This window comes from Pholis gunnellus (assembly GCF_910591455.1).
Source record: "Pholis gunnellus genome assembly, chromosome: 24".
Taxonomy (NCBI): domain Eukaryota; kingdom Metazoa; phylum Chordata; class Actinopteri; order Perciformes; family Pholidae; genus Pholis; species Pholis gunnellus.
Window position 1 is genome coordinate 836,595 of NC_136551.1, and position 19,778 is coordinate 856,372.

Genomic DNA, 19,778 nt, shown 5'->3' on the forward strand with positions numbered 1-19,778 from the left:
CTGTTTCAGGGTAGAGAGGTAGAGTTCATCTGGGATCAGTTCAGGTTTGAGGTGTGTAACCCTCCCCAAGTACTCTCAAAACCTCCCCATGCATTTACTGAACCAATCAAGGACCAGGTCCGGAGCCTGTGGAGCCACTTGAAGAACCGTAGGAACCCCCTTTCTATCAGACCTCCTGGAATCCCTTCACTCTTATAAACCCACCAGAGACACATGAACACTGAGTAATCCTGTGAACTTCCCCCAGACCTGTTTCCAGACCTCTGGAACCATCCCAGGACCCCCTGGATGTTCTGTGATCACAGGAGGCTTTGCTCGTGAAGGAAACGAGATGCTGGGAGCTTTTATTTTCTGAAATGTTTTGTTAAATGTTCATTTGGGTTCAGGTGCTCTTCTGTCTCTGCAGCGGAGCGTGAAACGGGAAGCATGAGGCAATCGATCTTCTGCTTTACTTCACCTTTTAGAAATCTGCCACTTCCTCTGATTAGAAGCCGTGCATGTCCCCATCAGGTTCCTCCTCAACGGTCCCCTGCAGGACTCCACCAGGCCGACCCTCTACGAGGGGTCTGAGCACCGGTCACAGTGTCGGCATCAAAACACAGTTCAAGTACCAAACGTCCTTGTTGCTGTGAGCGGTTCCTTGATGACTTTACTGCTGGGAAGCTGTGAATAGTCTTATCTCAAGCTGCAGTAATGCATCATCGTTATTCAGCTCACTGATTATAGTTCTTACTAATATGCAAAGAAAGCTCAGGCTGTCTGATAAACAGGAGACGTGTTTGAGGAAAGTGAGATTATGAATAAAAGAGCGTTCGGTTCTCTGACTGCAGGAGTCACTGGAGAGAAACCCAGCGACTGGCGCCGGCCCACTTCCTCATTCGCTCCTCACAAAGGTTATAAAATGAGGAGCCGGTCCGCTGCCCTCTTTACTCGCCTCCTTCACTGTTTCCTGCTTCCTTCTGTCCCGTCACAGTAACACACAGAAGCTCTCTTCACCATGGGCAACTTCGCTGCCAACGAGGGACTCTCCATCTTTGTCATTGTGAGTACATCATTAGGTTACGTTACTCATTGTTACGGTCTGCTCACGAGCTTCATGTTTTACATTTATCGTACTTTATATAAAATCTGAAGCATCTCAGTGAAGACCGATGTTGAACCTCAATATTAGTTAAAGTACCAACAGTTTGTTCATTAAATGAATTAAAACTTTAATATTTTATTAAAAACATGTTTGGGCCACAGATTTCTCTATTTTATGTGAATTATTTCATCATTTTAAAAAATGATTCAAACAAAGAAGATGATCTCTTTGTGATCTAACGGAACATTAAAACATCAAAGTGTGATCTTCACATCAGAGTGAGACGTGAAACCTCTTTGTTGGTGTTTCTCATGACTGATTTGGATTTATTAACCCGTGTGTGTGTGTGTGTGTCACAGCTGGTTTGGCTCGGCATCAATGCCTTCCTGTTTGTCCATTTCTACATGGCCTTCCTGGTGGACCGGTGGTTCTACACCAGAGTCCTGCTCGGGGTGAGTCCACATAGAGCAGCGTGCATCAAATCAAAGGGAGCTCATCACAGTCTAGTTCTTCTATTTCTAACCTCTCGAAAGTCGTATGAAAAGATGCATTTAAAAAAAAAAACAGGACCCGACTCTTTTCACTTCCTCAGCCTGCAGCCGGAGGAACGCCCGAGACTCAGTCTGCTGCTCTTCTTCTCTTGTGTTATTACATGCAGCACAACTCCACCCGTCCACCGAGAGCTGTGTTACCGACATGGCTTTAGTTTTTTTAGATATCTGCATAAATGTCTGTACATGAGAGAATATTTAGAACACGTCGTCACAGCGCGAGTTAAACTTTAAAAGAGTGTTTGTTCAGGTGATTCATTTATGATCTTCCTGTTAACAAAGTGACACAGCATGAAACCCTGCACACGTCCTCCACACACCACAATCACACACACCCACTAATCACCCACACAATCACACACACACACACTAATCACACCGTATCTCCAGCCACACCTGACGTTCCAGGTAGTGAGGGCACACTGGGTCAACTGCACAGCTGCATCCAAGAGAACAGAAGTGAAACCAGCTGCTGTGTTTGTGCACAAGTATCCTGCACTACAAAGTAATCAGATTACCCCCCCCCCCCCCCTCCATCAGCATGCTCTGTCCTGGGCCAGAGCTCCGGCTGCCTGCCTCAACTTCAACTGTATGCTCATCCTGCTGCCAGTCTGCAGGAACCTGCTCTCCTTCCTGCGTGGCACCATCCAGGTAAACACACACCTTCACTCACAATACCCCCGATGCATTATGGGGGATCCAGTCACTGGTCTTTATAACAGCAGGACGTGTTTGTGTTCAGTGCTGCAGCCGCACGGCCGCTCGACAACTCGATCGAAACATCACGTTTCACAAGCTGCTGGCTTACATGATCGCCTTCCACACAGGTACGCTGGAGAAGGATGACGTGATAGATATATAGATATGTGTGTGTCTGATTCTTCTTCATTGTAATATCAAATATGCATGAAATGCAAACCATTAAATATCCATAGCTGCATATCTGTGACTTGTGATTCATCATCTGTGGCTCTGCAGCTCATGTGGGACTCTTTGTCGTCCTGCAGCCGTGCACATCATCGCACACTTGTTTAACTTTGAGTACTTCATGGACGCCCAGCTGAACCGCAACAGCAGCCTCCTGCCCTTCGTCCTGTCTGAAATCGGCAGCGGAGACAACGCGTCCTTCCTGAACCCCATCAGGACCAACGAGACGGTGAGGACAGAGAAACACGCTGGAGGCTTCTCGTGTTGCTCAAATCTGTGAAATCCCTTCAGCCTTATTGCTCCATGTGGTGAAAGAAATGAGTCTTTCTTCATCTGATGAGCTTCCTCTTTTGAGAAACTTCCTCTTTTTCAAATACAGTATTTAGCTTCAGGAGGCGAAACACAAAGAAAGAAGACGAAGAAGACGTTCAGCTCCTCATGTGAAATCATATTTTAAATGACTCTGAGGCCAGAAACGTGCTCAAAAATCAGTCATTCAACTTTTTCAGCTGCTTTCAGCATTGCAAGTTTCCTCTTTCCTTTCTAATGAAGTGGACAAAGCTCCAGAGTAGCAGCCCACGCTCTGAGAGGAACAATGACAACACACATGTTGGCACACGAGGGAAGTTAGCCAACAGACATGACCCCGTGACCAATCGTGTGTGTGTGTGTGTGTCTCCATGCAGAACCCAACCATCGTCATGTTCACCACCATCGCCGGAGTGACGGGCGTGGTCATCACGCTGGCCCTCATCCTCATCATCACCTCCTCCATGGAGGTCATCCGCAGGTCCTACTTCGAGGTCTTCTGGTACACGCACCACCTCTTCGTCGTCTTCTTCATCGGACTGGTGCTCCACGGCTTCGGGTGAGAAGTGCACACGTGTTGTTTATCCAGAGTCCACCAGCTTCAACTTGTGTTAGTATCAACGCTTGGTGCGGTCTGTGCAGGCGGATCGTGAGGGGACAGACGGCCGCCAGCCTGGACACAAACGAGCCCAAAGACTGTGCCGACCGGTTTGAAGACTGGGGCAGCGACGGGTCCAACTGTGCCCGACCGGTGTTTGCTGGAAACCCTCCCATGGTGAGTTGTAGAAGATGGCAGGGTGTTCATGGGAAACGGCGTTCAGCTGCTGTTGTTGTACGTACATTAATGCACCAACGTGTACCTTTTCTCCAGACGTGGAAGTGGGTGGTGGGCCCCATGATCATCTACGTGTGCGAGAGGCTCGTCCGCTTCTATCGATCCCACCAGAAAGTGGTCATCACCAAGGTGTGTGTGTGTGTGTGTGTGTGTGTGTGTGTGTATATGACATTAGAGGCATCAGTATGATGAGAATTAGTCAATAATAAATGATGGTGACTCTCATGACCCCCTCAGGTGGTGATGCACCCCTCCAAGACTCTGGAGCTGCAGATGAAGAGGAAAGGCTTCCGCATGGAGGTGGGTCAGTACGTCTTCATCCAGTGTCCGTCCGTCTCCAGGCTGGAGTGGCACCCCTTCACCCTGACCTCCGCCCCCGAGGAGGACTACTTCAGCGCCCACATCCGCATCGTGGGGGACTGGACCCAGGCGCTGTACGAGGCCTGCGTGGGAGACAACACGGAGCCTCAGGAGGCCTGGAAACTGCCCAAGTACGACCGCAAACTGTGCCCGATTGCATCCTTAAAAAGCTGCCGATGGGGGTCACGTTTACTGTCCCTCGTAGTTCATCGTGTGTGATGCAGAGAAACCATCAATACCAAGCGAAGTGGTCCTGCAGAGCGGTTTCCTCTTCTCTGTTCTCAGACCACACAATAAGAGAACCAGGTCTTTGTTCAGATCCTCTGATCATCTCCGAACCCTCCGAAGAGTAACAGTAAAATGCCCCAAAAGCAGCATTATAAACAATCTAAAATGTCATATATAGTCATAATACTAGTAGGGTTACGATTGCAGGACCTTTTACGGCATTTTAACAGAAATTGAGTCACGTTTGCTGCTTTCCTTTGAATCTGAGATCAATCCCACATATCTGCAGAGAAACAGAGAAAGTAGTCCCTTCATGACGTGTTCCTCTCTCAGGCTGGCCATAGACGGGCCCTTTGGAACCGCCAGCGAGGACGTGTTCCGCTACGAGGTGGTGATGCTGGTCGGAGCCGGAATCGGCGTGACTCCTTTCGCCTCCATCCTCAAGTCTGTGTGGTACAAACGCATCCAGAACAACCAGGACGTCTACACCAAGAAGGTGAGGGAGCTTCTCACATGGTCTTCATTCAGGAGGAACAGGAGTGTGTGTGTATACACAGTGTGTACACAGTGTGTGTGTGTGTGTGTGTGTGCCGTCCTCCAGATCTACTTCTACTGGCTGTGCCCGGAGACGGCGGCCTTCGAGTGGTTTGCAGACCTGCTTCAGTCTCTGGAGGGTCAGATGGCGGAGAAAGGCGTGACTGACTTCCTCAGCTACAACATCTACCTCACCCGCTGGAAGGAGACCGAGGTACCTCACTCACACACACACACACACACACACACACACACACACACATCGGTAACGCTACGCCGGGGTTCACACTTTAAGTCGTGTGTGTTCTCCTTCGTCAGGCGGCTCACTTCCGGGTTCACCACGAGGCGGAGAACGATCCAATCACAGGACTCAAGCAGAAGACGCTTTATGGGAAACCCAACTGGGACAACGAGTTCACCAACATCGCTTCACAGCACCCGGGGTGAGTCCTGAGTCACGTTATCACTCTACACACACTCTACACACTTTATACACACACTGTATACACACTTTATACACATTACTGGTGTCACTGCAACCAATACTTCTACTACAACTCCTGCTACTACATTGTTTTTCTTGAATTCCTGACTTTTCTTCTCCTGTTTTTGGAAATGCCAATTTAAAAAGTGCATGTATAAAATATGTTTTAAATATCTCTGTATACCCAATGCCACACACATAAAGACTGTTGTCTCCTGATACTTATAGTATTACTCTGTTTTCTGGTCCTCAGGACTAAAGTTGGGGTTTTCCTGTGCGGTCCTCCTCAGCTCGGGAAGTCTCTGGAGAAACAGAGTCTGTCTCACTCAGAGGGAGACGTCAAGTTCATCTTCAACAAAGAGAACTTCTGAGAGAGACGCAGACGGACAGACGGACGGAGACACACACACACACACACACACACACACACACACACACACACACACACACACACGGACAGACACACAGACAGACAGACAGACGGACGGACGGACGGACGGACGGACAGAGGAAACTTCCCAAGTACTGAGACTAACCCTTCAGTATCCGCGTCATGTTTTTTATGCGACGTGTTTTTAATGTATTAGTAACTGTACCGCTGGCAGCTCGTCTCTTTTGCTTCTCACTACGGACGTTTTGCAAAGACGCCGTTGTTGCTCCAAAATGGAGGCAACATCTCTGCGGTGTTCTCCACATTACCTTGTTCTCCTTTTTTGTGTTACAGCAGCAAAGTGAAACTTTCAGAAGTGCTCTTCCTGTTTTCATGTTGCTTTCTAGTCGCTCAGAGGCGGACGAGGTCACGTACACGCGTCTGAAATACTACACGGTTCAAACGGCTGAACTTTGGGCGGTAAATAAACTGCTACATGGCCCTTGAGCAAGGCATCAACGCCTCTTCTGCAACGCTAAAAACAAAGAGGAAGTGAAGCCGCTCATCAGTGCGTTCTGCTTTCATGTTCAGCAGGTTCTCTGTTCCAGTCGGTTCCTTTGGCGGGATCATAGAAAGTACTGTTCATGAAGTTTTTATACATCAGTCTGTCACACTGTGTTACATGTATTCATGTGTATTTAAGTGTAGCTGTGTAGAAAGCATGCCATGCTCTGAGTATCTGTTTTATCTTTGTCATCTCATCGGAGTGAATCTCTTTATCGGATAATAAACTTGAACTTTCAGAGGTTTTGTGGCCGTTTTTCAGCTTCAACAGATTGTGTGACTACTCACTAAACCTAAAGTAGTATTTAAAGGTTCCAGCAGGAGAAAGCTGCAGGAACCTTTTCTCAGAGTATACTTCCTACTTTACTTCAGTTAAGGATCTGAATACTTCCATCACTGCATAAAGACTACGAGGAAGTCTGAGAACGTCAAATATCAGATATTTACATATTTTACGTGGTTTCTTTTGCAGATACAAACAAACATTTTCTGATATAAAATATTTCACAAGAGAACTTCAGTTTGAAGTGATGAGACGATAGTAAAGTACGTATTATGCAGAATGACCCACTTCTCTCCTCATATTAATGGATTATATTTATTGATGCAAACATCACGTTTATGTTGCAGCACATTCACTTCATGCTGCTGGTACTTTAATCTAATATCAAACTAAGTACAATACATCTGACATGTAGTATAAGTAGAAACATGGAAGTCAAGTACCTTACAAATGTACTTAGCACAGTACTTGAGTAAATGTATCGAGTTACAGTTAAGAACACAAAACTGATAAAATAAATGTTCAACTGATAAAGCCAGAGCAAGAAGAAAGCTGCTGTTTTGTTGAAATGTTCAAACCTTTATTGATTTAAGAGGAATGAACACAATTAATCTCTTTATTCTCCTGCAGCTCAGAGTACAAAACCCTCGTCGTTCACATGATACACGTAACAAACATCAGAAACCACAGAAGAAGAAGAACAGCTGCTGCGTGCTGTCAGCGAGTGATAAATAAAGGGCACTGCAGTGACAAGAGATCAATACATGATGGGTGCATCTGAAGAGAACACAGCTTCTCTCAGGATACACAGCCGTATGGCACTTAGTGGCCCCCTGCTGGTCACAGGAACACACTGCTGGAGGTCATGTGAGTGTGTGTGTCCTATGCCACCGCCACAGCAAACACACTGACCACACAGTACATGGTGCGGTTCTCCCATCTCACCGTGCTGCTTCCTGCAGACACAAGACGGGTCGAGGAGGTTCAGAGAGGAAATGAGACATGAACAGAACATATGAACTAACAGCACACGCAGCTCTGTGTCATCACGCTGGACGTGTCTCAGTGAACCAGCGGCGGACTCGCTGCTTACCGTCCATGGCCGTGTCCCAGTAGCAGGAGTTGGCCGTGTGGAGGCCGGCGCCCGTCTTCTGCATCACAGCACACGTCACTGAACAGAGACGAACAGAAGAACTTTATTTCTGTTTGTCTTGTAGTTTGAACATTTGACCTGGATGCACTCGCACCTACAACTCCTTCTCTTCCCTCTTAAAAAGTAGAAGATGTAACATTTATGAATTCAAAGAACTTCATCACACACACACACACACCGATGTACTTGTACGCTTTCCCCTGTTTCACCAGCTGTGTGAGGCAGCGCTCCACGATGCCGGCGGTCCATTTGTTCACCAGACTCTGGCTGTAGTCGTCAGCGCCCACGACGCCCTCGATACACTGAAACATTCATGAGACAGAAGACGAGCGTTCACAGTCATGAGGAAGTCACCGGGTGCTGTTTCACCCCGAGCACACTGAGATGAAGAGTGCTCCACAACAATAGATCAATGCATAATAAGGTTGTAATAACTATAAGGACAATAGAGACACACGTGGGTTGTATAGATGAAACAGTTCTAAAGGGTGTAAAATAATAATCTAAAGCTATTTAAACTTGTTAAAGATTACGTTACCTCTTTGACGATGTTATCAGCTTCTTCAGAGTTGAATGAGCTCTGAATGAGAAATAATGTAGATTATAATACAAACTGTTTATTCATTCTCATAAGAAATATACAATTCAATATAATGCAGTGATTTCAGGTACTTCTACCTCAAATTAATGCATTATATTGTCTTTTCATGATATTTTATATTTTTATTCTACCACATTTATCTGACAGTGTCGCATTAACTCACTAACATTACAGGATTAATACAGAAATAGCATAATAACAGTCACAATGTCACTTTTAACACCTTGCTAACTACCGGGCACATGTAACTAGCCAACTCTGGATATAATATACAAAACTATATCATGATTCTTACACCAAAAAGCAGCGTTAGCATCAAAAATCATCAATAGGAGTGGTTAGCTAGCAGCTAGCCCGCTAGCAGCTAGCTCCTTTCTAGCGTGATATATTATAAAATACGTAACGTTAGATTCCGGGACCAACCTCGCTGCCGTTGTTATATTCCTCCATTCCTGTCGTCTATCGCCGGTCCAAAAAGGCCGCCGTGTTTCTTTGTTTTCAGGGAAAAGTAGAAGAAAAAGCGACTTTTCTTGATGGAAAATACGGAGCTTCCGGTGAGCTGTCAACAACGGACTAAAATAAAGAGCGACGAAGAAGAAACACCGGTGAGGTGATTGCTGATAGGCTGACACCTGCTGGTAGCAAGGCGTAACTGCGTTTTAACGTTCAGCTCTATTACATTAATTCACTCGTTTATTCGATTTAGAAATACACAAAAAAGTGAAATAGACACGTACAAATTAATACGACACAATATGTTGTACTAGTAGTTTAAAATGTACTGTTTTAGACTCACCACTGAGACTTGAAATGTGGCCGTTAGTTTCGTGCTTCCAGCTTCTTCTTCCTCTGCTTCCAAGTCTTCTTCTTCTCCTCCTCTCGCTCCAGAATGAACTTTATTTAAACATTACTACATGACAGTAGCAGAAAGTCACAGACGTACAAATATAAAATAAAAACAACAACTCATGTTCAGCTTTATATCAAAAGTTTTTTACTGAAATAGCAAAAATCCAATTATAAAAAGTCAGTTTAAATGAGATTATCATGTCATAATATAAAACTGATCACATCTAAAGTGCAAATGTGCTCAACGACCATATCACAATAAATATTATTTACATCCTCACAGTTTATCACACACACACACACACACACACACACACACACACACACACGCACACACACACACACACACACACACACACACACACACACACACACACACACACACACACACACACACACACACACACACACACACACACACGTAGGAAATATGTGCCACACAATAGAAACTACAAACTATAAAGTTAAAAGCAGCATGGTGTACTGGTCATACTGGAGGAGGAGGAGGAGGCTCAGCTGTAGGTCACTTGTGAACAGATAGTGGTTGATTGAAAGAAAGATAGATTTCCCTTTAAAGAGTCATTTAAACTGACCCATCTTCACACTTTGGTCTGGCTTTTCAAAATAAGAGCTTGGCTGCTGGGATCACAGCAGGGTGCAGGCTCCGGAACGAGGGCCCCTGGCCCCAGAGGGCAGCGATGTCTGCTGCGCTCCGCCTCTGTTGGCCTCTGGCTCGATGGTCCCAGCAGCAGCAGCAGCGTCTCCGCTGACGGGGCCCTCCACTCTGGCGGGGCCCTCTGCTGGGGCCTGGTCCCTGTGGTTGCTCTGCTTGGCCCTGGTGAAGGACAGCCGTCTGAAGAGAGAGAGCTGAGAGGATTTTAACATGCCGTGCTCTCTGACTTCGCGTACTTCAAATGTTTCGTCCGTTACCTTTTTGCTGGAGCCTGATTGGCTCCTGGAGCTGCTGTCCGTCGTCCCATTGGCCGGTTTGGAGCCCTCGTCTGTCTCTGGCTGCTCGGTGACTTCAGCTGCTGTAGATTTCAGACATTAGTGAGATTTAAAACTTGTATCATAATTGTGTGAAAGTATTTAGTTTGACAACACAGACTACATGAACCTTTCTGCTCTTCGTCAGGTTTGGATTCTTCTTTCAGCTCTTCGGGCTTCTGGAAAGGTCACAAGTTTTATTTTGGCGTCAACAGGAAGTGTGAATGAATGAACATCAGACTTTGAATCGACTCACGGCGCTCTGAGTCTCCTCCAGCGGCTTCTCTGTCAACTCGTCCAAACTCTGCTCGGCTGACGTGTCGACATCTTCTTCTTCTTCTTCTTCTTCTTCTTCTTCAACATTATCCTCCTCCTCTTCCTCCTCTTCCTCCTCTTCACCTTTGCTCCACGTCTCAGTGAATCCTTTTGTCACATCCTGAGGAAAAGTGTGAATTAAAGACAAATCAGTATGTTTCAACTCCACATAATAAGATCTTTGGGTTCATTTGAACTTTAAGACTACAAGAGTAAAATAAGAGGAAAGGAAAGAAGGTTTGAAATAAAGAGGAAGGAAAGGAAAGGAAAAGGAAAGTCCTGGTAAAACTGGGATGTTTCATGAACTAAGGTGACAAACAGCACCGGGTTCCTCCAGACTACAGCAGTGCATGATGGGAAGGGATTACAGGAGGGATTACAAAGAGTAGAAGAAGAAAAGAAGCCCCACCTGATCCCGAAACATCTCCAGACTTCAACACTCTGGTTCTCTGCTTTCAGCTTCTTTTCTCCGTTTTATATCTTTGAGTTTTAGACATTTGAAGACGTCGTGTTTTAAATATAAAACTATCAATTCAACAAACTGAGGAAATATATAAAAATGAGCTCTTGAGATGTCGTTTAAAAACGGACAAAAACAAAATAAATACAATAAAACATATTTATTTATTACAAACACACAAATGAATAAAAACATAAAAAGTAAAAATGTGAATATTATAATGAAAGCAGCTTGTTGTGTTTATGTCTTAAAGCTTCTTTAATACTATAATTAATAAAACACTAAACATGTTTAAGCTGCCAAGAAAACAAGTAAACAAAACGTAACGTGAATTAAAATAAAGGAATGAGAGCAGTGAAGGCACCGTGATGAGTTCAGGGACCTGGTTTGTATCTTTGTATATTTCTACTTGATGAATGTGTTCTTTGAATATAAATACTTGATCAGGTGTTATTTCAGGTGGAGGTGCTGGTTATTGATCAGGTGTTATTTCAGGTGGAGGTGCTGGTTATTGATCAGGTGTTATTCCAGGTGGAGGTGCTGGTTATTGATCAGGTGTTATTCCAGGTGGAGGTGCTGGTTATTGATCAGGTGTTATTTTAGGTGGAGGTGCTGGTTATTGATCAGGTGTTATTTCAGGTGGAGGTGCTGGTTATTGATCAGGTGTTATTCCAGGTGGAGGTGCTGGTTATTGATCAGGTGTTATTCCAGGTGGAGGTGCTGGTTATTGATCAGGTGTTATTTCAGGTGGAGGTGCTGGTTATTGATCAGGTGTTATTTCAGGTGGAGGTGCTGGTTATTGATCAGGTGTTATTCCAGGTGGAGGTGCTGGTTATTGATCAGGTGTTATTTCAGGTGGAGGTGCTGGTTATTGATCAGGTGTTATTCCAGGTGGAGGTACTGGTTATTGATCAGGTGTTATTCCAGGTGGAGGTGCTGGTTATTGATCAGCTGTTATTTCAGGTGGAGGTGCTGGTTATTGATCAGGTGTTATTCCAGGTGGAGGTGCTGGTTATTGATCAGGTGTTATTCCAGGTGGAGGTGCTGGTTATTGATCAGGTGTTATTTCAGGTGGAGGTGCTGGTTATTGATCAGGTGTTATTCCAGGTGGAGGTGCTGGTTATTGATCAGGTGTTATTTCAGGTGGAGGTGCTGGTTATTGATCAGGTGTTATTCCAGGTGGAGGTACTGGTTATTGATCAGGTGTTATTTCAGGTGGAGGTGCTGGTTATTGATCAGCTGTTATTTCAGGTGGAGGTGCTGGTTATTGATCAGGTGTTATTTCAGGTGGAGGTACTGGTTATTGATCAGGTGTTATTCCAGGTGGAGGTGCTGGTTATTGATCAGGTGTTATTTCAGGTGGAGGTACTGGTTATTGATCAGGTGTTATTTCAGGTGGAGGTACTGGTTATTGATCAGGTGTTATTTCAGGTGGAGGTGCTGGTTATTGATCAGGTGTTATTCCAGGTGGAGGTACTGGTTATTGATCAGGTGTTATTTCAGGTGGAGGTGCTGGTTATTGATCAGCTGTTATTCCAGGTGGAGGTGCTGGTTATTGATCAGGTGTTATTTCAGGTGGAGGTGCTGGTTATTGATCAGGTGTTATTTCAGGTGGAGGTACTGGTTATTGATCAGGTGTTATTTCAGGTGGAGGTACTGGTTATTGATCAGGTGTTATTTCAGGTGGAGGTGCTGGTTATTGATCAGGTGTTATTCCAGGTGGAGGTGCTGGTTATTGATCAGGTGTTATTCCAGGTGGAGGTGCTGGTTATTGATCAGGTGTTATTTCAGGTGGAGGTACTGCGGCAGAACGTCGCTCCAGAACTCCTCGGACTCGTCTGCTGCCTGACCTTTGACCCCTGACCTCCGTTTACTTCCAGATTTAACACTTTTGACCTCAGAAGACTTTTTCTTTTTCACAACCTCCTCCTCCTCCTCACTCTCCTCCTCATCGTTATCAGCCTCTTCATCCTCTTCCTCACTGTTTTGATCTTCCTCCTCCTCTTCCTCACTCTCTTTTTCCTCTTCTTCCTCTGCTGCTTCTTCTTCTTCCTCTTCCTCACTCTCTTTTTCCTCTTCTTCCTCTGCTTCTTCTTCTTCTTCTTCCTCACTCTCTTTTTCCTCTTCTTCCTCTGCTTCTTCTTCCTCAGCTTCTTCTTCCTCATCCTCTGCGTCTTCTTCTTCCTCCTCTTCCTCACTCTCTTTTTTCTCTTCCTCTGCTTCTTCCTCACTCTCTTTTTCCTCTTCCTCTGCTGCTTCCTCCTCCTCTTCTTCTTCACTTTCATCCTCATTTTCACCCTCTCCTTCCTCACTACTCTCCTCCTCTGCCTCCTCCTCAGCACTACTTTCCTCCTCCTCCTCTTCCTCTTCTTCCTCCTCCGATGACTTTAAGGACTCACTTTCACCCTTTTCCTCACTTTCCAAACCCCCCTCTTCTTCCTCTTCTTCCTCTTCTTCCTCTTCATTTTCAGACTCTCCTCCTTTGCTCTCTGTCTCATGACTCGACCCTTCCTCACTTTCTTCCTCCTCCTCCTCCTCTCCTGCATCCCCTCCTTTGCTCTCCTTTGATTCCGTCTCGTCTTCACTTTCACTTCCTGCTGTGCCGCTTGCTGCTTCCTCCTCCTCCTCCTCCTCCTCCTCCTCCTCATCTCTGCTTTCCTCCTCGCCTTCATCACTTTCTGACTCATCCTCTGGTTGAAGAGTGTTGTCTTCGTCATCATCTTCTTCTTCTTCTTCCGTTAGTTTCTCGATACTGTGACTGACATCCTCCTCCTCCTCCTCACTGACTTCTGCACTAGTCCTCTTCCCTTCCTCCTCATCTTCTTCCTCCTCCTCCTCCTTTGCAGAGTCCTTCCTCTCCTTACTTCCACTCGTCTCCTCCTCTTCCTGACTCTCAGGTATGATGTTGATGCTGACGACTGATTTGTCTGCAGCGTAGGATTCAGACTCTTGGCTCCGTGGTTTGGTGGCGCTCTCTCTCAGGACGCCACGGCTGCTCTCGGACGGCGACGGCGAGCTTCTGGAAGCGACCTCGTGCACTAACAACGACCCCGCCGCAAGAGCGGCAGCTCCGGCGAGCAGGCCGAGCTTTGCCGCCTTTCCTGTTTTTGACTGAGCCTCTTTTTGGTTTTTCTCGTTGTTAGATTTCTTTAAAACACCAGCGCTCTCCTGATGAACCCCAGGTGTGTGAGCGCGTTCACCCGGCGAGCCAACTCCTGCACTTTGCACGACTATCGCTTTACTTTTAACTCGGACAGGCTTGGACTGCGTGACGTTCAGTGCGGGTTCAGAGACAGCCGAAGGCGTCTTCCTGGTTTCAGGACTTGGTTCAGAGTCTGGTTCCGGCTTCCTGCCGACCTCGATCAGCCGGCCTTTCCCCTGAGCCGGCCTGAGCCGCTGCTTGGTCGCTGCCTTCCTGATGTCCCCTACACTCGGCTTGTCTCTCCCGGACTTCCCCTGCAGCTCCTCCATGGCCACCACCACATTCTCTTTGTTCCGATTGGCTGCTTTGCGTCCGTGCGCACTCCGAGCGGCCAGAGAGCGAGGAGAGACGGCCTTACTCTGCCGAGACGGGGACGTCTGCTTCAACAGCTGTCTCTCCTGCTTTGGGTTCTGTTTAGAGGCCTTACCGCGCTTACCCTCCCTCTATCCCCAGCACCAGGCAGCAAGAAGAGGGTGGAGAAGAGGCATGCATTAGAGAGGAGGAGAGACATGCAGGAGAAACAAAAGAGACTGAAGAAAAGCAGGAAACATAAAGAGGAATAATGAAAGAACTTCCCCAAATCGGTGTTTTTCTCGTACTGTCATTAAAGGGATAGTTGTGAGGTTCTGATCCAGAGTCAGTGTTTTACTACTAAGATGGAGCAAAGCAATGTTCTGCTTTTAGACTCCTAAAAGAATCATATAGAATCTATGATATTTAGAATGGTTTCCCCTCTTTACCTTGCTGTCAGACCTTTGTTATCTATCGTCTCCTCAAAGCCACCAGACTCATTCTACGTCTCAGAACACAGGAGCTGCTGTGACAACATCACAACGATCCCTTTAAGTTAACTGAGGAGGTTTCCTCCAACAACAGGGACATTTAGAGAAGCTGTTCAGTCTTTGAACTGGTACTTAAACACAGAAACGCTGTTTGTTTCTGCAGGAGAGAAGACGTGAGGAGGATGACGGTGAAGACTGGAATCATGAAAAACATCTTCACAATGAGTGAGTTACCTTCTGAACTGGAGACAGAGTGAGTGTTTTATCACCGGGGTCCATCTTCATCACGTGTGTCTATCAGGAGGAAGAACAAATGAAGGAAAGTGAGCAGCAGCAACATCCAGCATGTTGCAGCAATGAGACGGTGCATTCACTGATCTCTCACCATGTTGAGGAAGTCTGAGGTTTCTCCCAGGCCTTTAACGCTGTCGCTGTCCGTCAGGCTCTCCACAGCGCCGTCTGTCGGCTCTACAAAACAGGACGGCATGTGAGGTTGAGATTACTCCCGATTCTGATCCCAGGGCGTCAGAAACATTCCTATCCTGCAGAGAAAGTAGCTGTTGATACGCTCCCAGATCGAGTAGTTTTTGGGGGTTTTCTTTACATTTCAAGCAGCTCGAGTGCAACAGAAAACCTGCCTCTTCAGCCAACTTCAAACGTGTTATGGTCTTCATCTTTTATGGTTTTATATAGTTTTATTCTGGTGTATTTTACCACCATAAGAGTTAGAATACAATGAGAGAGAAGAGATAACTAGATATGTGCAGCTGTGACATATAGAGATGAAATATGGAGGAAGAGGTGGAGGAGTAGGGAGGTGGAGGAGGAGGAGGAGGAGGAGGAGGAGGAGGAGGAGGTAGGTACCCTGGTGGATTGACCCTGCGCTCCTGTGTTGGTGAGTGCCGTTGAGCACCTTTCTGTGGCTCAGCTCAGGCGGAGGCAGTCTGGGCGGGATGGTCTGGCTGCAGACGGGCAGCAGCGGCGGGTGCAGGTAGCCGGGCGTCATGGCGGGCAGCGTGCGGAACATGGCGCCAAACTGGTCCGGAGATCTCTCCTGAAGGGGAGAGGTCAGGAGAAGGTTGTTTACTAGGTTCAATCTGTGGAACGGATCCAGACTCAGAGCTCCGTACCCACCCTCTCCCTCCTGCGGACCCGAGCGGAGAGGCTCCTCTGCAGGGCGGAGGAGTCGGCCGTCTCCCCCAGCAGCTCCACGTACGGCTTCTCCAGGTAATCGTCCGTCACGTCGTCTTCCTCCAGAGTCACGCGAGAGCAGCTCTGATCCCTCGGCCGGGCCAACACCACCAAGTGGCAGCCGCCGCACATCGCCTGAAGACAGATACAGATACAGATATAGATATAGATAACCTGTACCTGTGAAGCTAGCTGTAATTACTACTAGTCCTATAAAGATTGTGTGAAAGACGTACTGCCTGAACGCTACACTTGAGGAAGCGTGGACACAGAGTTGGTTTGAACTGGTTGGTGAAGTTCTCTTCTCCCAGGCCCAGCTTCCCGTGTCTGCCGTCTCCAAACGTGTACAGCAAACCGCCGTCTGAACAACACAACACACACACACTTCATACGTCTGCAGAGAGCTTCTTCATCAAACAATGACATTAAAGATGAAGATGAGACGCACCTGTGACGACGGCGGTGTGGTTTTCTCCACAGGTCACATGACGGACTCGGCCCTTCTTGAAGTGATCGACCGACCGAGGGAGCCGCGTCTCGAAGGTGAACGTCCCGTGACCGAGTTGTCCGAACTGACCGAGACCAAACGTGAACACGTCGTCCTCTGAGGGACGAGAGACGGATTAACAAAGACTTCTTCAATGAAGGTGTAATCCATCACGTCTGGTCTTATTAACAAAACCCAGATTATTTTAGATAAAGACAAACATTGAGACGGTGAAGGTACTAACATGCTAAAAACATACTACAAATATTCATATATATATATATTAAATCCTGAGAATATAACACTTAGTGCTCAGCCATATTTGTAGTTCTTTCAGACCCGTGAATCTACAGACTCCCTACCTGTGAGAGCCACCGTGTGTCCGCCTCCACAGGCCACCTGAGTCACCGGCTCCTTGAGGCTCTTCACCGGCTGAGGGACTCGGTGTCGGGCCAGCTGCTCGGTGCTCAGACCCAGTTTACCGCTGTCCCGCTCTCCAAAGGTGAACAGAGCGCCGTCGCCTGAGAGCCACACGACCTGTTACTGCACATCAATACTAATGCGATGCATCACTACAGCCTCTGCTCACCTGTGACTAAGGCGGAGTGGTAGTATCCGCAGGACACCCAGCTGATTGGCCGTCCCACGCTGACTTCCTGTGGCGAGGAGGCGTGGCTCTCCTTCCCCAAACCGATCTGACCCTCCGTGTTGTCGCCCCACATGAACAGTTTACCGCTCTCTGTGACGGGCAGCAGGTATACATGTATAAATGTGACAGCGTTTATTTTGTGAACAAAACAAAGATGATTGTGAATGCATAACATTTAAATTTAGTTTCCTCTTTTTGGAAAAAGCTGGAAATGGTGAGAGCATTTAATTTGTTTACATCTATTTATACCAGTGCGTAATTATACATTTTAGGGTTTTAGTTTTGTGAAACGCATTCACATGAAACATTTTATTTTACCCAAATTTGCTGCTGAAGACAAATACAATTACATACACTTTTTAAATTAACATTTAAAATCTTTAAAATATCTTTAAAATATCTTTAAAATCTTTAAAATAATTTACTGTGGAATCTAAAAACTAAAGGAATTCAGATTAAAAAAATATATAAATAGAATAAAATAGAATAAAATAGAATTTTACAATAACATCTTAATTAAAAAAATCTAGTGTATTAATAAAAATGTTGAAAGACTTTTTAAAAATAGTTTAAAAAAATTTCAAATGGAACATTTAATTTATTGACCATATTTAAAAAAAAATTTTATTATTAGAAATTGGAATAAAAATGTAACTGAAAATCATCATGAAAAATCTAATTTACTGCCCAAATTCTAAAATTTAAAACAGTTAAATTTAAATAAAAAATACTTTTTTCGAATTTAGATTTTTAATAAAAAAAATCTAATTTACAAACAAAAACTGCCATCAAGGTTGACTGGCCACCGTGATGCTCAACCACAAAGACGATGTGTGCGTCACCTGTGAGAGCAGCGGAGGTGTTCGACCCGGCAGCGAGCATTTTGATCGGTCCGTGTGACCGGAAGAAGCCGATCCTTTGGAAGGACGTCCTCTCCTCGCAGTCACCGAGCCCCAGCTGGCCCTCGCTGTTCCCTCCGGAGGAGAACACTTTGCCCGGAGCTACAACCAGGAACACACAACCGAGTCTTTACCGTTCACACTGAAGTCTGAAGAGTTTAACGTCCTCAGTCTGACTCTCACCTGTGTAGATCAGAGTGTGGTTTCTCCCACAGGCCACGAACTGGACTTTCTCACATTTAAGAGCTGAAATTACACAAAAATAATCACAATTAATGCTACAAAACCCTCACTGTGTGTGTTGTTTTAGTTGTGCAGTTTCAGGTTCATGTGTGTTTGTGTAATTCTATTTAAACTGACTGAGCTTCCTTCACTCTGTTATCTTATATCACCGGCAGTGCACAGAACTGTGATGAGCAACCAATAGCCTCTCTAGATTACACAGATTATGGACCTTCCAGATTGGGATTATGATGGAACGGGTCCCCTCTGCAGGATTTGAAGGAGGGACTCCTTCTGTTCTCCTCTTAGACACACAATACTCTCCCTGAAACAGGAAACAGCTGTTTAACGACCGACCTTTGACACACGTCGGCTTGTTCACGGTCAGTTTGGATCCCAGGCCGAGCTGGCCCCAGTTGTTGCTGCCGAACATGAAGAGTTTCCCATTTTCTGTGGAGACACAGACAGATTGTTTTATTGTATTTGAACGTGTGAGCTGAAGGAGTGACACATTACACCAGTAGTGTCATCAGAGCTCCTCTCACCCGTTATGAAGGCGGTGTGCTCGTCTCCGCAGGCGATCTTTAAGGGGACGTCGTTTTTAAGCCAGAATTTACTCGGGACGTTGTCTGCAAATTTACTCTTTCCGAAAGTGAAAACTGCTCCTGATTCTGACAGAAGAAGAAGAAAAGAAACTCAATAAATTCATCACACTTTAGATCTATTGATCACTTTAAATCTATTAGCTTTAACTTCCTTCACTGTTGGTTGAACTGAATAAACAGACGACTTTAATTTGAGCTTTGTCGTAATAAACATTTAAAGGCTGCAGCTTAAAACTTTAATATAATAATATTCATAAATACAGAGCCGTTCAGTATCTAGAGGTCTCTGTTCTTTCAGGATCTGTTGTGTCATGGAGGGTTTTATTGATTATTGTATTTAATTTGTTGTAGCGTGTCGTCTGAACTCCAGCACCTTTACTCTCCATCATCACACTGACAATAACTCTTATTGATAAGTAATGTAGTTTGAGTATATTATATTGTGACTAAATTAGTGAAGCCAAACCAAACAACTTCTCATATTATCACATTAATACGTTTATAAACAAACTTATTAGTACTTCAAGCAGAGAGAATAAGAAATATATGTATTAATAGTAAACTAGTATGAGTGTTAAACACATATGATACATAAATAAATGGTGAAAGGGAATATAAAAAGGTGTATTTTGTGTTAGCGTGCTAGCTAACACAGCAGAAGCTAAACTGAACCCTCCATGTAGCTGCATGCTAACAGCTAACGCTAGCTAAATGAATCGTTATTGGGGTAGAATGATGAAGTAAGAGTCGGTATCTACCCGGTATCTCGTCCTCGGACTCCCCTGCCATCTCTGCGGGACTTTAATCCGCTTTGCTCCGCGTCGTGGTGCTCCTCTTGTTTTCGACT

General features: G+C 45.6%; 4 protein-coding genes across 5 annotated transcripts; 1 reads left to right on the forward strand and 3 right to left on the reverse strand.

Annotated features, from left to right (window-relative positions):
• Nucleotides 1-936: 936 nt before the first annotated feature.
• On the forward strand, nt 937-6,488 carry cybb (cytochrome b-245, beta polypeptide (chronic granulomatous disease)). The gene is made up of 13 exons (XM_079185985.1): nt 937-1,042; nt 1,444-1,536; nt 2,176-2,286; nt 2,378-2,462; nt 2,643-2,791; nt 3,249-3,430; nt 3,514-3,646; nt 3,743-3,835; nt 3,944-4,197; nt 4,628-4,790; nt 4,896-5,042; nt 5,147-5,271; nt 5,566-6,488. The coding sequence occupies exons 1-13, from the start codon at nt 998-1,000 to the stop codon at nt 5,681-5,683; spliced, it is 1,698 nt and encodes a 565-aa protein (XP_079042111.1). The 5' UTR covers nt 937-997; the 3' UTR covers nt 5,684-6,488.
• A 599-nt stretch (nt 6,489-7,087) lies between these two features.
• LOC306715100 (dynein light chain Tctex-type 3-like) lies at nt 7,088-8,848 on the reverse strand. The gene is made up of 5 exons (XM_079185336.1): nt 8,707-8,848; nt 8,221-8,262; nt 7,861-7,984; nt 7,623-7,700; nt 7,088-7,485 (listed from the first exon to the last, which is right to left on the reverse strand). The coding sequence occupies exons 1-5, from the start codon at nt 8,731-8,733 to the stop codon at nt 7,412-7,414; spliced, it is 345 nt and encodes a 114-aa protein (XP_079041462.1). The 5' UTR covers nt 8,734-8,848; the 3' UTR covers nt 7,088-7,411.
• Nucleotides 8,849-9,410: 562 nt separating this feature from the next.
• LOC306715160 (X-linked retinitis pigmentosa GTPase regulator-like) lies at nt 9,411-19,777 on the reverse strand. Of its 2 annotated transcripts, XM_079185435.1 has the most exons (17): nt 19,690-19,777; nt 18,872-18,997; nt 18,684-18,776; nt 18,288-18,350; nt 18,048-18,206; nt 17,146-17,295; nt 16,919-17,077; nt 16,518-16,673; nt 16,306-16,430; nt 16,013-16,204; nt 15,743-15,932; nt 15,264-15,346; nt 15,113-15,172; nt 10,376-10,555; nt 10,250-10,298; nt 10,063-10,163; nt 9,411-9,999 (listed from the first exon to the last, which is right to left on the reverse strand). In XM_079185435.1, exons 1-17 carry the CDS (start codon nt 19,718-19,720, stop codon nt 9,778-9,780), a joined length of 2,139 nt encoding a protein of 712 aa, XP_079041561.1. In that variant the 5' UTR covers nt 19,721-19,777; the 3' UTR covers nt 9,411-9,777. The 2 variants fall into 2 exon arrangements, with proteins under 2 accessions (XP_079041561.1, XP_079041560.1); XM_079185434.1 differs by having other exon boundaries at nt 9,411-10,163.
• On the reverse strand, nt 12,677-14,365 carry LOC306715589 (uncharacterized protein; the record flags this gene model as incomplete). The annotated part of the gene is made up of 1 exon (XM_079186005.1): nt 12,677-14,365. One exon carries the CDS (start codon nt 14,363-14,365, stop codon nt 12,677-12,679), a length of 1,689 nt encoding a protein of 562 aa, XP_079042131.1.
• Nucleotide 19,778: the final 1 nt, after the last annotated feature.

Coding starts and splice junctions, on each gene's coding strand:
- cybb (XM_079185985.1), top strand. CDS start 998: ATGGGCAACTTCGCTGCCAACGAGGGACTCTCCATCTTTGTCATT. Junction 1,043..1,443: donor GACTCTCCATCTTTGTCATT/GTGAGTACATCA, acceptor TGTGTGTCACAG/CTGGTTTGGCTCGGCATCAA. Junction 4,791..4,895: donor AGGACGTCTACACCAAGAAG/GTGAGGGAGCTT, acceptor GCCGTCCTCCAG/ATCTACTTCTACTGGCTGTG.
- LOC306715160 (XM_079185434.1), bottom strand. CDS start 19,720: ATGGCAGGGGAGTCCGAGGACGAGATACCGG. Junction 18,207..18,287: donor CCACACTCTGATCTACACAG/GTGAGAGTCAGA, acceptor TCCTGGTTGTAG/CTCCGGGCAAAGTGTTCTCC. Junction 17,296..18,047: donor CACCTCCGCTGCTCTCACAG/GTGACGCACACA, acceptor TGCCCGTCACAG/AGAGCGGTAAACTGTTCATG.
- LOC306715100 (XM_079185336.1), bottom strand. CDS start 8,733: ATGGAGGAATATAACAACGGCAGCGAG. Junction 8,263..8,706: donor AATATAACAACGGCAGCGAG/GTTGGTCCCGGA, acceptor TTTCTCATTCAG/AGCTCATTCAACTCTGAAGA. Junction 7,701..7,860: donor GAAAGCGTACAAGTACATCG/GTGTGTGTGTGT, acceptor GTCTCTGTTCAG/TGACGTGTGCTGTGATGCAG.